The sequence below is a fragment of the Trachurus trachurus genome, assembly GCF_905171665.1.
Source record: "Trachurus trachurus genome assembly, chromosome: 11".
Classification (NCBI taxonomy): Eukaryota; Metazoa; Chordata; class Actinopteri; order Carangiformes; family Carangidae; genus Trachurus; species Trachurus trachurus.
In genome coordinates, this window is record NC_139904.1 from 19954670 (window position 1) to 19970226 (window position 15557).

At 41.1% G+C, this 15557-nt stretch overlaps 1 protein-coding gene across 3 annotated transcripts in view; it reads right to left on the bottom strand.

The window, feature by feature from the left end:
• Positions 1-6361: 6361 nt before the first annotated feature.
• The window catches only part of elmo1 (engulfment and cell motility 1 (ced-12 homolog, C. elegans)), a 101765-nt gene continuing 92569 nt past the window's right edge, over positions 6362-15557 (bottom strand). For all 3 annotated transcript variants that reach the window (XM_083982811.1, XM_083982812.1, XM_083982810.1), the window contains 4 exons: positions 12162-12269; positions 11762-11844; positions 9470-9547; positions 6362-7868 (listed from right to left, as the gene is read on the bottom strand). In XM_083982811.1, coding sequence (XP_083838937.1) covers positions 7668-7868; positions 9470-9547; positions 11762-11844; positions 12162-12269 — 470 coding nt within the window. In that variant the 3' untranslated portion in view covers positions 6362-7667. The remainder of the gene's footprint in view (positions 7869-9469; positions 9548-11761; positions 11845-12161; positions 12270-15557) is intronic.

The window sequence follows — 15557 nt, forward strand, 5'->3', positions numbered from 1 at the left end:
TGACACCTGGAGAGCAGTTTTTCTTCCCTTGGTCTTAAATCCATTAGATGATCTGGTTGGAGGACAGTCCCCTTCACACATTAGGTATTTGTTTCATTTGGTGCAGCCTTGGGTGGTGCTGGCAAAGGAAATCCAAGAGACATATTGGTGTGTCACACCCATCTTTTATTTCCCCACCACACAAATTCTTTGTCAAAGCCTGACACTGACGAACATATGGTGACTTTTGAAAACTCAGGAGTAATTACAGGAGCAAACCTCACGGACCAAAAAAAGAGACACCCGAGGCAAAAGCCGAGTTCATTTGTTCTCACATTAAAAATAGTCTTGCTCATCCTCTCCCCTTCCTCGGTGGGGCTCTGGCTACTCAAAGTCACCCTGCCTGATTCATGGGCTCTGGTTCGCAGCAAAGTACCTGTCCATTTCACAACATCAAGAGGTGTCAGCCTTCACCAGAATTAGACCCTGAGCGGCACAGAGGAGAACAAAAGACTCGCATATGACATGATCACTTGCTGAGAGAGAGCTTTTCACCAAAATAGAACAAAAAATGTTCATGTGTGTGTGTGTGTGTGGAAACAAAGGGGAGATGAGAGTGGTTTAGGGATATAAAGACACCATCAAAAGAGAAAATGCCTCAGTGGAGTTGAAATAAAATCTACATATTAAAGAAAGAGGCAGAGATGACAGGTGGCTGAGACCATTTTCACTCTGTTAGGTTTTATTTTTTCTCCACTGATAGATTCCCTGGCATACAACAAAAGGTGCGAAAAAACAAGTTCCTGAGAACCACACACACCATTATTCTTCATTCTAATTAAGACACGACGTGAGGTCTGGGTGTAGAATTTCCCTAGTTCACATATTGAAATGTGCTGTTTTTTTGACATCTTATTCAATCTTAAATAAGTAGACTGAGTCAGCCTCATACATTTTACTGAATTTGCTCAGGAACTTGATCAAGAAAAAGCAGCAGTATGATAAGTGCATATCAAAAAAAGAGAAAAACTGAAATTTTATCTACAAATCCAGTTATATGCCTGAAAGCTCCAGAGCAGCATTTGAATACACCATGGTACTACTCAGCTGCTGTTTCCAAGGCTAAAATACCTGAACCTGACTTCTGTTTTATTAGAGTATAACATGTCAAGATTTGCAGTCAAATTAATTTGATGGCCTTTAATCTACAATTTCAATTTCAGTTTCTATATAATCTATTTTCAGTAAGTCAGTGAATGCGTTTTGACAGACGACTCCTCTTCCAGCCTATTAGAAATGCATTAGTGCTGCACACCTGTGTTAATGCTTGTAACCACAGACACTGTCTGAGAAGCTCTTTGATCAGTCAGCACAACCACCACCATGATTGAGGATTATTCTGTGAGATTCATCACTGAGATAGCTGAGATTAGGAAGATGTTGGGGTGGACGTTAAATCAATTTCAGAGTTGTATCCGTTAATCTAAATCACACTCTCCCACTCTGCTGGGATGATCTTTGTCTGGGTTAATGCAATCACTTTGCCCTGCTAATCCTAGCCTAGGGCCTCTGGCGCTGCAACTGGAGGAGCAGGTGCTGTCGCTGCTCATTTACAGAGGAAATATACCTACCAATTATAGCTTTATGATTGAGGTGCAGTGGATTGATGCCTTTTCTAAATATTCTTATTTTCACCTTATCACTTTCCCAGCAGGGTCCTGGACAGGGCCATGTCTGTCGGTCAGTTGCTTTGATCCAAAACATAGTTTTCAGCATTGATTCAGCAAGTTGTTCAGCTAGCATTGCTTCAGCCAATGTGTTCAGCTGCCTTCAGCATTCACATGCATTTTCTTCAGGAAATGCTTTTACCAGCTTACAATCTTGTCCCTCCACTCATCAATAACATCAGTGTACCAGAGCTCTGGACGACTCGGATGTGCCCACACTGGACAAATGTCTCCAGTGATGAGGGACTCACAGAATAAACTGAGGAAACAAGTCAATACAAAAGATGAGCGGGAAAACTTGGCTCTCGCACATAATTTTTCTCTCTGCCCCTTAAGCTGCTATTTTGGCGCCATTAGATCTGTGATTTACTTGAGCAAGACGACATTTTGTCAATAACACCCTCAGGGAACCGGCTGGAGTATGGCAGTACATTCAATAATAAAAGACAGGAAATGGCGAGTAGTTTTTTGTTTGCACCAGTTTCACCCGTAATCCTATTCTGTTTTGAAGACACTTTCAAAATGTAATATAAAATATTCCAAAAGACCCTGAGCTTCCTAAACTAACATCTGACACTATCACAGATACAGATACAAGACAACAGCAACAACCAACTTTGAGAAATGTTTAGGGATTAGTTCATCCATATCACACAAAAAGAAAAAAACAAAAACAAAGAAACCCTGAACTGGAAGTTTATTTGCTGAGATCCTTAGCTGGCACTCTGCCAGCTCAGTGAGGAGGTGAATGCAATTTAATATAATGGTCACACTCAAAGCAATGAAAAATTTGACTTGAAAAACTCAATAGCACCATATGTCTCTCAGGAGACAGAGCCCCGAGGAGTCAACGACCTAGCAGTCAGTAGTTTTAATTGAAACCATTGCCTCAACACAAGTGTTATGTGTTTGTGTATTTGCCCGAACTGACTCTACAAACACAATCAAATGGGCACTAACAAGGGCTGAAGGCGGTCAAGTCAAGATGACGTGCCAACTTGTGTGAAAGCACGCTGTGGAGGAATGTGTGCCCACATAATCAGTCCTAGATTTAATCTGATTTGATTAGTGTGTCCTGTTGGACGAGGTGAGGGCTGCATCCTGCTGGCTGCAGCCCTCAGGCTGCTGTCACACACTCAGCGGGAAGCCTCAGAGAACTTGTGATGAGGCCAGGCAAGTCGTTTTCTCTGCTGCCTTTCACAGGCGAGTGTGCATGAAGACGCACACACACACACACACACACACATGGAAATTAATACCACAGGGAATCAGGAGGTCCAAGACTATGTTAGACACCATTTTTGTTTTCGGAGAAGACGAGGAGGTGGAGTTGGTGGAGGATACGGATTCCTCTGAGTCCACATTGAATAAGCAGCCTATACAGGAAGAGACAATTGCTACAGCCTGCCCAGGCAGCAGTATCAGAAGACGGCAAAATGAAAGAGCCTCTGGAGTTGGTTGTGGTGGGGCGGATGCTTCACAAACTACTGAATGTCATGGAGAACATCTCATATCCCCTGCACCACCTGCTATTCAAACAGTGGAGAGCTCTCAGTCACAACTTTGCCATGACAAGGAATCCTTTCGTTGTCCTTTCATTCCTTTTTATTTATTTATTATTATTTAATGTACCATTTTAAAATCACATTACTTGTCACATAGCCTACATCTATTATGTGTCGGAATTTGACCTGAGCATTTCAAAGCTTAAATGAAGTCCCAGTGCTTAAGTGTCTAGAAGAAGATAGAAGAAGATACAGATCAAAAGATGATAGAATAACAAAGATCAACTGAACCTAAGAAGATGATGGGATTGCGTTTGCAGTAATCTCCTCTAATGGATGAACAATCGTCCTTTGAAGACGTAGCTCAGAGGAAGTTCCTGGGCTTGGTGGTAGTAGATAGAGCCATCAAGCAGGAAATGGTGTCACACTCCATGGGGTAGGGGACTGCGACGACCTGTGTGTAGGGAAATAAATATCCTGTGACACACCCAGGCATGTAATGGGAAAACGCAGGTACCAAAACGAAGGACACACACACACACACACACACACACACACACACACACACACACACACACACACACACACACACACACACACACACACACACACACACACACACACACACACACACACACACACACACAGAAAATCTGAGATTAAATATGCATCTTAAAAACAAAGGCAGATCCTCACTCATTCTGGGTCATAAATTGGGGTGTGACAGATTCTTTTTCTCCACATAAATAATTCAGAATGATGACAAGTTTCACAGTGAGTAAGTAAACCAAGAGTAATTTGAGTCTGGCATTCAAATGCTCTTCATTGCTGCAGTATAGAGTTGGTGAGCACGTTCAGTGGACCAAAACTAATATTACCTTTTCAAATAGCATTTTCTGCCCTGTTTAACATGTAGGGAATCTAACTTAAGTTGAGTGGGGCTATTTTTATATCGGTCATTTAGGTTTAATAAAGATGGAGCGTGACATTTATACGCTTGAAGCCAGTTTGAAAATTACAGCTCTCAAAGTGATCAGACAGATGCAGCCAGGGATTGTCATCTGTGAGTGTAGGGCTGCGTCTTTGGCTGCAGCAGCTCACCGCACACCTGCAGGCTGTGCAAGGTAGACAGAAGGAGATCATTTGAGTTCCTAGAGGAGGAGGAGGAGGGATGGTGACCTGTGCACAAAAACTCCCACCCACCAAACTACAACTTGTGTGTGATGAGGAGCACTTTAATTTGAGCATTTGCTCCTCCTCAGGCAGTCACATATTTTGAAATGCAGCTGTTTATGTATAAAATCTTTTACATATCTGTAAAAGATGTGAAATGCAACTATTGTTATTGTAATAGTATTTTTTTGAGTTTTCATGTTGTTTTGAACGTATAATGTTGAGAATTTCCTTTATAGATTTTTTTTTCTAGTAGAAAAACAAAATAAAAAAAATGTATCTAAATGCTGAATGTGATTGCTGCATGGAGAGATGCAAACGTAGCTGAGGCATCTGCTGAAGCAATGCTGAAAAGGCAGAATCTCCAGCTAAAATGCTGAATTTGTAAGCTGAAAGATGAACGGCCTAAAATGGATTAAAATGCTACAGAGTTGTTCAGAAAAGGCAAACACAGTGGAGACTGACAGCCGAAGAAGGAAAGAAGAAGCAGAACTTATAGCTGAAGCTGAATGGCCTAAAATCGATGTAGATGAGTTCAAAGTTGATTGGAAAGACATTGAGCAACAGCTCAAACAGAAAACTTGACAACTTGTGAGGTCAGAGTTCAAAGAAAGGGTGTGGGGTGTGTGTTTTGCACCAAATGTATGGAAGAGGGGTGTCTGTTCACCTCTCAAGCTCCTTTAATTTAAGACAATACTGTAACTAATTTTAGCTAAATTTTGATGTGGTAAGAAGTTGAACCACAAGACCTTCATGTACATGAACATATCATTTTGGTGTTTTTAGAGTAAAAATTGTGGAGAAAAACAAACACACAACAACAACAACAACAAAGAGACTATGCCAGATGGGTTGAGTAAAGCTGATCGGTACCTACTTAGGGTCTTGCTGGCTGCAAGTAAAAAGGCCATCACAAAATGTTGGCTCCAGAAAAATGCTCCCACAACAGATTCTTTTGTTAATATTGTAAAACAACTACATGTACTAGAGCAAATGACATACTCAGTCAGACTCCAAAAAGATCTAGGTGAAAAACGGTGGCAGAAATGGCAAGCCTACCTGGTCAATGAATGAGACTGTATGCACGTACTGGATATGATACTTTGTCTTTTGGATTTATTGATCACCCCCGGACCTTGAATATGGGTAATTGTTCAATGTTTTGTATTTGTCTGTTGTTTTGTACTAAAAGATGAAAATGATCTATAAATAAAGAGTTAAAAAAAAAAAGGACAAGGAGACGGTTTTGCTTTTCTCCTGATTTTGTCTACAACTGTGGAAGAAAACCATATAGAATGAAATGTGTGGCCAACAATTTCAGACGTTTTTTTGACCCTCTCCCACTCTGGTGATGAAGTCACGCCTTCTGGCTAGTTGTGAATGCTAACAATGAAAAAGTGTCAGCAGTTCACAAAATGCACTCCTTTCGCATTTTGGTGGTGTCTTGTAGAACAACCTTCCATTGAAGAGACAAGTGGGAATTTCTTTTGTATTTTGTATTTTAAGATTTTGTAGTGTAAGTTGTGTGTGTGGTTTTTTTTTAGTCTAGAAGAAGACCCTTTTTCTACTCTCTATTATCTATTATTCTACTCTATTTGGGTTTGCATGTACAATCCGCTTGATTTTCAAGTTTAAGATTAATTTGTGGGTGGGGACAATTTGTACCTTTCTGTGCACCCTGTGTCACACTATGTAAGGAGGTCAGATGATTTAATGAGTGTTTATATGGATAATTGTGTTTCAGGAACTTATCCGTTCAAATTAAAATTGCCTCTGGGATGATTGAAGTCCAAATCTACAAGATTTTAAGGGACAGTCTGTCCACAAAAGTCTTTTGGAGTTTTCAAACACATGGGTACTGACAACTCTTCACTTCTGTGGCCAAAACACTGGTATAAATGTGCATGAGGTTCACAAATGAAGACAGGAACGGAACAAATGGTTACAGTTCTTAAATCTTTAATGTAAACAGCAGTTTTCAGGGGCTTTGAAAAATCCTAAAGAAAAACATCTGAAGGTATTAAATAGGAAGGGGAAAATATATAAATCATACTAGAAATAACAATCATGATCTGTTTTTAAATTAAAAAAATACATAAACTTTCAATTTTGTGGCCATATAGTCCCAAACACACAGAAAAAAGACAACTTCCCTTGACCAAATACTAACATCCTCTTTGTAATACCAACTACTTGGCAGTTTTCACAATTTTTAAATCACTAAATTATGACCATCTTACACATGATAAACAAAAGAAAAGTTCAAATATTGCTTAGGAATGTTGTGTACAGCAGTCATTACAACGAGAGAGACTCAAATGAGGGAGAGACGAGTGTGTGTTTGTGTGTTTCACAATGGGGATGCTTTTGCTTTTTACGGTTGGTTTTGGCAAAGCCACTGTGTAGGTGTGTACAATATGCAATAAGCAGCGATGGGATAATAACATTAACATTAAAATATTTAAAAGAGAGGCCTTTGACTGTAGTAGAGAGCCTAGGTTCTGACAATCGACTTATTCTAACAGTCTTCAGTATATGTGTAGCAGGGCAGAGTGTACAAGACTATTTTTTAAGTAGTATTCATCTTAAAATGTACTTCAACCCTCTGCTCAGCCTCTTGGAAAACACTTAGCTGCCACAAATACTGTAAGTGAGAATGTGACAGGAAATACTGCTGGGAAGTTGACAACAAAACACAAAACCCCTGTGTCTCGCTGCTCCTGAACTACACAACCACCATCCCTCCCCACACAAAAGCCCTGAGGAAAAATAATAAAATAAACATAAGAAAGGACAACAAGGAAGCTGAATCAAATAGAATTTCTAAGCATTTTTCTACAACGATCTTCAAGCGAGATGACGGCTGGCGCCTCGGCCGCGAAGAAGAAGAAGAAGAAGGAGGAGGAGGAGAAGAGGAAGCGAATGTTTGGAAACATCAGACACAGGAAGAGAGTGAGAAAGAAGACGCAGGACGACCAGCGACGGGCCCAACAAATACCTCCTGATTTCTCATCTCCATGGCAACCTGATGACTCTGCATCAAACCCCAAGCCCCTCAAGTGCCTATTAATGTGCACCTTATTCTCTCTTTTAGAGGTCTAAGTGAGAAGCAAGAGGAAAAAAGTTCAATAAATCCTTTTTCTTTCGATCACAGTTCTTTTTTTTTTCATATCGTACGGTTTTATTTATTTTTTGTTCCAGTTTATAAGAAAAGGGGATTGGTCCAGTGAGTACAGTAGGTGCTGGGTGGGTCTGGGTTCGATCTTGTAGGACTGTCGTTTGTCTAGTTACAGTCATAAACAAAGTCATAGTTGCTTGGTTCTTTGGGGATCGGGGGCGGGGCCTCGGGAATCTGGATATTCTCTAAATCCAAGAGTCGGAGCTTCATCTCCATAGAGAGGAGGGTGTCCATGTCAGATTTGGTGTATTCGCTGGTCATCTCCTTACCAAGGAGGGCGTTCAGACCGTCTGTCCACACGCAGTACTGCAGAGACATGGACAGAGGAAAATCCAAAATTAAAAACACATAAGCACCGGCCTAAAGGAACTAAAATGGTGAATACAAAACAAAATACCTCTAAAAATCAACAAACGCTGATTGAGAATGATGTGTTTCCTAACTCAACGGAGGCTGCTGACAGCGTTCAGATGCCACCTACTTTAGAGCGCTGCAGGCATGAGAGAAACTCACCACCAAGGGAGAAAGGTCTGTGTACACTGTGACTCAGGAGAAATAGAGCAGGGACATCTTCTTCTCTCTTGTCCTAATTACAAACTTCTCTGTTTTAAAAAAATATCTAAAAGAAAAAGTTTCTGAATACAAGCAGCAGGAGAATGACGTGTGTTACTGTCAGAGGAACTCATGCTGCTTCGGGCATTTGTGTCTAAAATAATGATGCTATGATCAATGAAACACAAGAGGGTTCCCTTTCATTTTGACAATTTGTCAAAAAGTTATAAGAGATAAGTATTTAGGACATTTGCCCCAAGTTCAAATCAAGTCACTTCCAAGTTGCAAGTAATTTTGAGTAAAATGACAAACACCTACGCTCAGACAAAATGTGTTTGTCTGCCAGGATTCCTTCAGTATCTCTGAGCTTTTTAAATCAGTCACTAAGAAGGACTGTTTAATAGCACCAGAGTGATGACACAGCTTCATCTGCCAGGCATTTCTTTGCTGGCTAAGATAAATCTTTCATCAATAGAAATATTAGATCCAAATGTTTCTCGGTTATTTTCCAGAAAACTTTCTCTGACATAAACTGATACTGAAATACATAACTGCATGTTTTCTGATTTAAACAATAATTGCAAACTATGTAATTGGAAGTATATGTATAAATATACTACATATAGAGCTGTGGCATTTTAATGATCGCCATGAAGATAGTATTCTCCTTTTAAACCTGTATTAGCTGTGTTTTAGACTTCTATAGCTGAGACCGCATATTTGAGGTGTAAGCTATCTAATAGTTTAAAATATATATATTATTATGGGATTTCAGCAGCTTGAACTTGAAACTGGATTGGTTTTTTGTTTGCTCAATAGGTCCCACAGTAACTGATAGCGGCAGCACAGCCACACATGATGGTTTCAGGTTGACATTTCAGGATTTATAATTACATTAAAGACAAATTAAATATGCAAATATTTTATGAAGGAGGAACTGTAAGAATACACAGTGTTTTTGTCAGTAACACTGAGCACCTTAAATTCTCAAAGCAGACACATCCAAACCAAATTTCAAAGTTACAGCTGGGCTGGTGATATATTTGTTAAGTTAGTTAACTTTATTTAATACTCAATTATTAATTGCTGACTTTTGTTCACAAACATTTTTTTTTGATAATATGTGCACATGAACATTATGCGATGTGCCAGAGAAAGGTCCAACAGGTATAGGCTACTATACACACTACGCATGGTGCAAATGAATAGGTTAAACATACTGTGGTGATCATTCCTAATACATACCCGACTACTACACTTACATATAAACCATAATTTCTCTTTATGCAGTCACACTTGTTCCCTTTGCCTTTGACACATTCAACAACAGCGTGGCCGGACAGTGTTGTGCTTACCTCATGCTTGTCAGGAGCAATGAAATTTAGATACTCGTCAGACTCATAGAGGACAGAGAAGGCCAGCTCTAACACCTCCTGGAGAGAGGAAAGAGTGAAAGGCAGAGAGGGAGGGGGTGAGAGAGAAAGTGGTGCAAACACAGAGCAGGGGACCGAATAGTGACAGAGAGGTAGAGGTGAGAAGGAGAGGAAGAAAGAAAAAAAAGGGTGTGAGAGGGGAAAAAAGAAGAGGAAATAACAGGTGAGATTTACACCACAGTGTTGCCATACTGTACCACCGCAGTCTGCCTGCCCTCCACATGTCTCATCACCTTCTGCTACATCAGATGCACATCAACTCATGAGGTATCAGCAAGAGAGAAGCCAGAGACCTGATGATGCCTTTAGATTCTAGACACTGAATATAATGTGATGTGATTCCAGGCATTTTCCCTCAAAATCCACTACGGTTTGCTCTGGGAAATAAATTGAATGCAGCGTGAGGACACTGAGATCCAGATTTGCATACATGAAATTAATTCATTAAATGCGTGCTTGCAATCTGCGTGAAATTAGTGTCTGATTTACGGAGGCAGCAGGTAATTACACAATCCGGGTCTGCAACCTAGGCACAGTGTGTGAGGGAGAGATTAAAAGATGCACTTGAGTGGTGGGATTTGTCTCACATCAGGAGGCTCAGAGAAGAAAACGTGTAGTGATGTTGAATAGAGGCATTTATTATTGAAGTAACCTACACAATTTCATGCCAGTACATGGGCCATTTGCGGATATATTTCTTAGAGCTGCCGTCATGGATAAATAAGAAGCGGTGTTTACAGATGACAGTTAGCTGCAAACACAGGCCAACATGAAGGCAATTGCACTTTTTTATGATTCAAATAAGTATAATCTCCACAGTGAATTAACAGCTTTGTTAGCAGTTTGAGTTTATAAGCAGAAAGACATAGCTCTGCTCTTTATTTGGTCTTATAAAAGGATACTGTGTTCATTTGTTAATGTTTGTTTTTTCTTTTTGTTCATGAACTAATTAAGTAAAGCCCTACTTCTGGTGCTGCCCTGTCTGCTATCATTTTGTTTAAATGAAAACCTGCTTCATTAAATTTCTCTTCCCTCCCCCAAACAGCCCCATTTTAATGTACTGTTGCTGTTCTTTACATGCAGAGGATTTTCCACACAACTTGGAGCCATCCAAAATTGTAATGAACATCCCTAAATGCAGCAGAACATGTAATCATCCACGCTTATCCTATATTCACCAGTTATTTGTGTGATCCTCCTTTCAAAAGGCACATAAAGCCAAAAAAGGTTTGCTCCAGTAATGAGATTCAAAGTGCAGCTTGCATGACAGGCAAACTGCTCTTCCAGGTTGGTGCACCTGTTTTCAAGATGCCATGCACGTCTTGACGCACAGAAGGTGTCTCTAAGGAGGCAAATATGGGAGATATAATACGTCTAAAATAATCATAAAAACATCTAATGTAATAAAAGCGATGAAGAAAGTGCCTTTGATGAACACAGCTGACGAGAGCATCTGACAACACTGTTTGCAGCCTCATCCTCCCACCTCTGTCTCTGTGTCCCACAAATGGTCCACATGCCAGCTCTGCTATAAAGCCTGCAGAGGTGACTTTGGCTGGCCTTGTAACAGTGAGTAATGAAATGTGCTCGTGTTGTGTCATTCCCAAGGCTGGGACAGGCCTGCTAGACGGCCCAAAGACCCCCCTTGGGTCATTCTCCTCGACCTGTGCTTATCGACAAGGTAATAAAAGAGACAAAGCAGGAAGGAGGCGCGCTCCTTTGTCTTCAAGGCTATTTATCCAGGATCCAATATATCAGAGTCCCGTGGGGTGGGTGGAGTGAAGGTCTGCAAAAACAGAGTGCAGGGAAAGAAGGTCTGATGTGTACACAGACACAGAGCAAGATGGCTCTTTCATCCTGGCTGAGGTACCGCAGAGATCTCACCAGTGTGTGACTCTCAAATTTAAACAGCTAAGATATCAGTATGTTTTTGGCAGCTCTTGTGTGAATTGTGCAGCTACAGGACAACTTAATTTATTTCAACACAGCGTCGCTGATGGACACGTCTTTCTGTGTCGAGCACTGACACACAAGTTATTGTGTTATTTCCCAAAGCAAAATTATGTAACTGACATGATGTTATGCAACTCTCATGCACACAGAAAAACAATCTCCCGCCTGGATGCACACCCAACCACCCACACATATGCACGTGTGCATGCGCACGCACGCACACACGCACGCACGCACGCACACACGCACACACGCACGCACCTTGTTTTGCTTCAGGGCTCCTTTCTCCTTCATGTGAGGACAGTCTTTGCCGGTGATAACAGCTTTGATATCAGCCACAGGCACTGCAGAGAGGACAGAAGTGAATTCACAACAACGACAACAAAAACAACAACAACAACAACATTCCTGTGACAACTGTGTCATCCCAGACTCAAGTGATTAAAACTTAAATCCTCCCCAGGTGCAAGAACCATAACTCAAACTAATGTTAACACTGACTCTTGGTGTCAGCTGCCTGTCACTGCACATATACGTAGTAGAGTAGGAAATGCATCTTTTCATACAAATAATGAGTTAACACCACAGTGAGTGAAGTAAAAAAAAATGTTGGGGTTACATTAGTTGGTAAAGACTATCAATAATTGCAATTGAAACTTACATTTGTCCTGCAAAGAGTCGTGGGGCACCTCGCCCTGGGGGCTCTCCTCCAGATCTCCATAGTGCAGGACTTTATGGTTCGGAGACAGACGGCAATACCAAAACTTATCTGGAGGAAGAGATTAGGAAAAAGAAAAACAAAGGGGCAGAGGAGACCGATTTAGAGGAGTTATGAAATAACTTGCTGTTATAAGACATCATATGGGATTGCGTGAGTCATCAACAAGAGAGAAAATTAGTGTGCCAAAAGATTCTGTGACCGCAAATAAACAGAAAAAGGAAAGAGAGAGAAAAAAAACAGCCTTGAGGAAAATCCGCAGATGGGTTGCGACGCTGGGAATGAGGGGAGAGGTCTTGATGGGCAACAAAACAGACAGTTGACCTTGATCGTTTTAACAATGATTTAACAACAACATTCACATTCAAGTCAAGATCAAGAGGGGAGGTGCTGGGCTTTTATCTGGCAAAGATCTGACCCTGAAGAGAAAAAGCTAAATCCAAACATGTAGCAACTGGCCAACAGAGGCACGAGGTCCAGACTGTCTGCCCTGCCCACGGCAAGCACCAACTATGGCTGAGATAATTTGAGAAAACAGTGGCAGCTCTTTGGTATCACTACATGTTAAAAAATAAATGATCAATAATAAAGCCCTCCATCAAGTTTGGTACAAATCAGCTCAGTATTTCTTTTAGGTAATTCCTCAGACATTCAGATCACATGTTGCCCAAAATACACCGGACTTCAGAGGGAGAAAAATCTAATTCTAACATGCACACTGATCAATCTCAAACTCTCAAACTCTTGATGTGCACTTGGCTTCAACAAACAACAACAATCAGCCATTTGGGAGTCTACAGCTGATAATACATGTTAGGTTCATAATAAAAAACAGATGGTAAAGTAGTAGTAGAGAATGGTTACAAGTTGATCTGGATTTCCTACAAATAAAAAACAGACTTCTTTATGTGTAAGACTTTTAGATCAATCATGTAAAAAGGAGGAAGTTACTACTATTTGAGTGCCTGAACTCGCAATATTGTTCGTGTTTCATAATGCCAGTAAATACTTGTTGGTGTCAGACAGTTTCTCTCAGGTCTAAGCTTAAATGCAAAACTCTTAAACTCTATAAAAGGTTTTATTTTGTGAAAGGTGACACATAATTTGAGTACGACTTAATTGCCACATTAAGAAGACATAAATCAAGTTGAGTGTACTTTCTCTTGGCTGAGGGAATCATTCAGCAGTGGGGGCTTGTATGTATCTGCCAGCTGTGTCTATAAAGCGCCGCTCGCTGCCTCCACCAGCAGCCTCTGCGTCCAGCCTGGTGTTCTTTAGGAGCTTCCCTGCCAAGGTGGGCACCGAGCTGAGCTTGGCACTGAGCGGGCACAGACTGGGGAGGTCTGGCTGGCGTGTACATGGGTGGCACAGTCCAAATCCTAATTGCTGAAAATAGACAGTTGGTCGTGCCAGGATGGTGCAGGGTGGCACCAGTCCATGGGGAGTACATAGAGATGTGTGCGGCGGCTGTGAGGGGAGGGACACACTATCAACTGATTTGTGTGTGCTTGTGTGTCTGTATATAAGCACATATGTTTCTTTCTTTGCCTGGATTTAAGATTTAATTTAATTCTTGTGTAATTCAGACTACACCTTGTCTTAATTGACTCAAACTAAACTAAAACAGGACCAGGCCAAATTTCCAAGTTTACTTTTCTGCCTTAATGCAGCTTTTTTTTTTTTTACACAAAGCACACTTCCCTGAGCCCTAAGTGGTGTTACCTGCCAGTGCCCTGCACTTAAAAGACAGTACAGGTGGTACTCTTCTTCCAAAATTCAAAACACCATCAACCTGAGCTTTTAGAGAGAAGCCTCTCCTTGTAATGGGCAGACTGGCACTTTGGAAGGTAGAGAGAAGAGTCATCTGCACTGAAGTCAGCTAAATTAATAATTGATGTAGGCACTTCAGTCCCTGCAGGCTGGAGGACTTTGAAATAGTTGTACAAGATGCTGAGGGAAGAGTGGGAAGGAGAGAGGATGAGAGGATGAGAGGATGAGAGGGGGGTGGGGGGGGGCCGGTGCACGTTTTATGAATAAAAAAAAAAAAAAAGATGGGTCAACAGACATTTAACAGACAGAGAGTTACTATATACAAGGATAAAAACAGAAAAAGTTTGCCGGAGAAAAAATAGACTAATGAACAAAACTTCAGTTCAAGCATTCAACGCCCTCATCTTGATTTATCGTCTCATTTCAAGTGAGAAAGAAATCTGCTATGGGGCTCATTTTATTCATGTTCAGCCTGCCTCAAGTCTGCAAGGCAAAGGGGCTCTTTACATTGTCAGAGCATGGATATACTGTGATGTACCAGCATGAGAACAATAGCTCAGAGAGGAGGTGGGAGGCAAGGATAGACATGTACAGGCTGAGGGAAGAGGGATCAGAGTGAGGGTTACTGATGAAAAGACAGGCACGTCAAGGTGGGGGCATGACGGTAGATGGGAACAGGGTTGCAACAGTAATGTGGAGAAACAGCATGTCCTTGACTTGAGTGTCCTCAGAGGGAAAGACAGACACTGCTAGCTTGCAGCGAGCAGACAGCTCCCCTACAGTCAGTGGACTGTTGCAGCAGATTAAAGCCAGTGTAACCCTACAGGCTACTGTGCTAAATTAAATCCAGGGAGGCTCATGAACTGCTTTATATACTGTGTGTGGGTCTACTCTTCCTGAATGGCTAACAGTTTTGTTTTTCTATTTAGTATGCATGCGGCTGCTTGCCTCTATGTGCATGTGTCCTAAATTCCTTAGACAAGCTTTCTAGGATCTCTTAAGTAACGAGCGTGATATGGTAATATGATTCACAGCATGTCACTGCTGCAAAAACCAGACAAAGCATAAATCAGCCAACCACAAGCAGCGAGAATGATCTGATACTAAATCTGGATGATGCTTCCCACCTCAACATCTGTCCTGCAACAACTCAAATCATTTTCCCCACCTCACTCCTGTGTTTCTCTTCAGTTTTTTTTTTTCTTTCTGTAAACCAGCTTTGACAAAATCTGGATGACAGCTGCCAAGACAAATCGAAATCAGGCTTTAAAATGTCACAAGGAAAAACCACCAGGTTGTGCTCAAGTTGATTTGACTTATTGGAAAGCAGAGTTTTACTGCAGGGGAGCTGATGACAATAATTCAATAACAGCAACCTCAGCTCGTGACCAGGTTTCTATTGTTCTTTTTTTTTTTTATTTCATGTACAGCATTTGGAAGTATGTGTGTAGATGGATAGAAAAGTGACAGAGAGAGGTGAAGGAAAGTGCAGGAGGGAAGACAGAGAAATGAAAGGATCAGGTCTCAAGCAGATTTAATCCTATTTGACTGAAGTGCAGTATATTATAC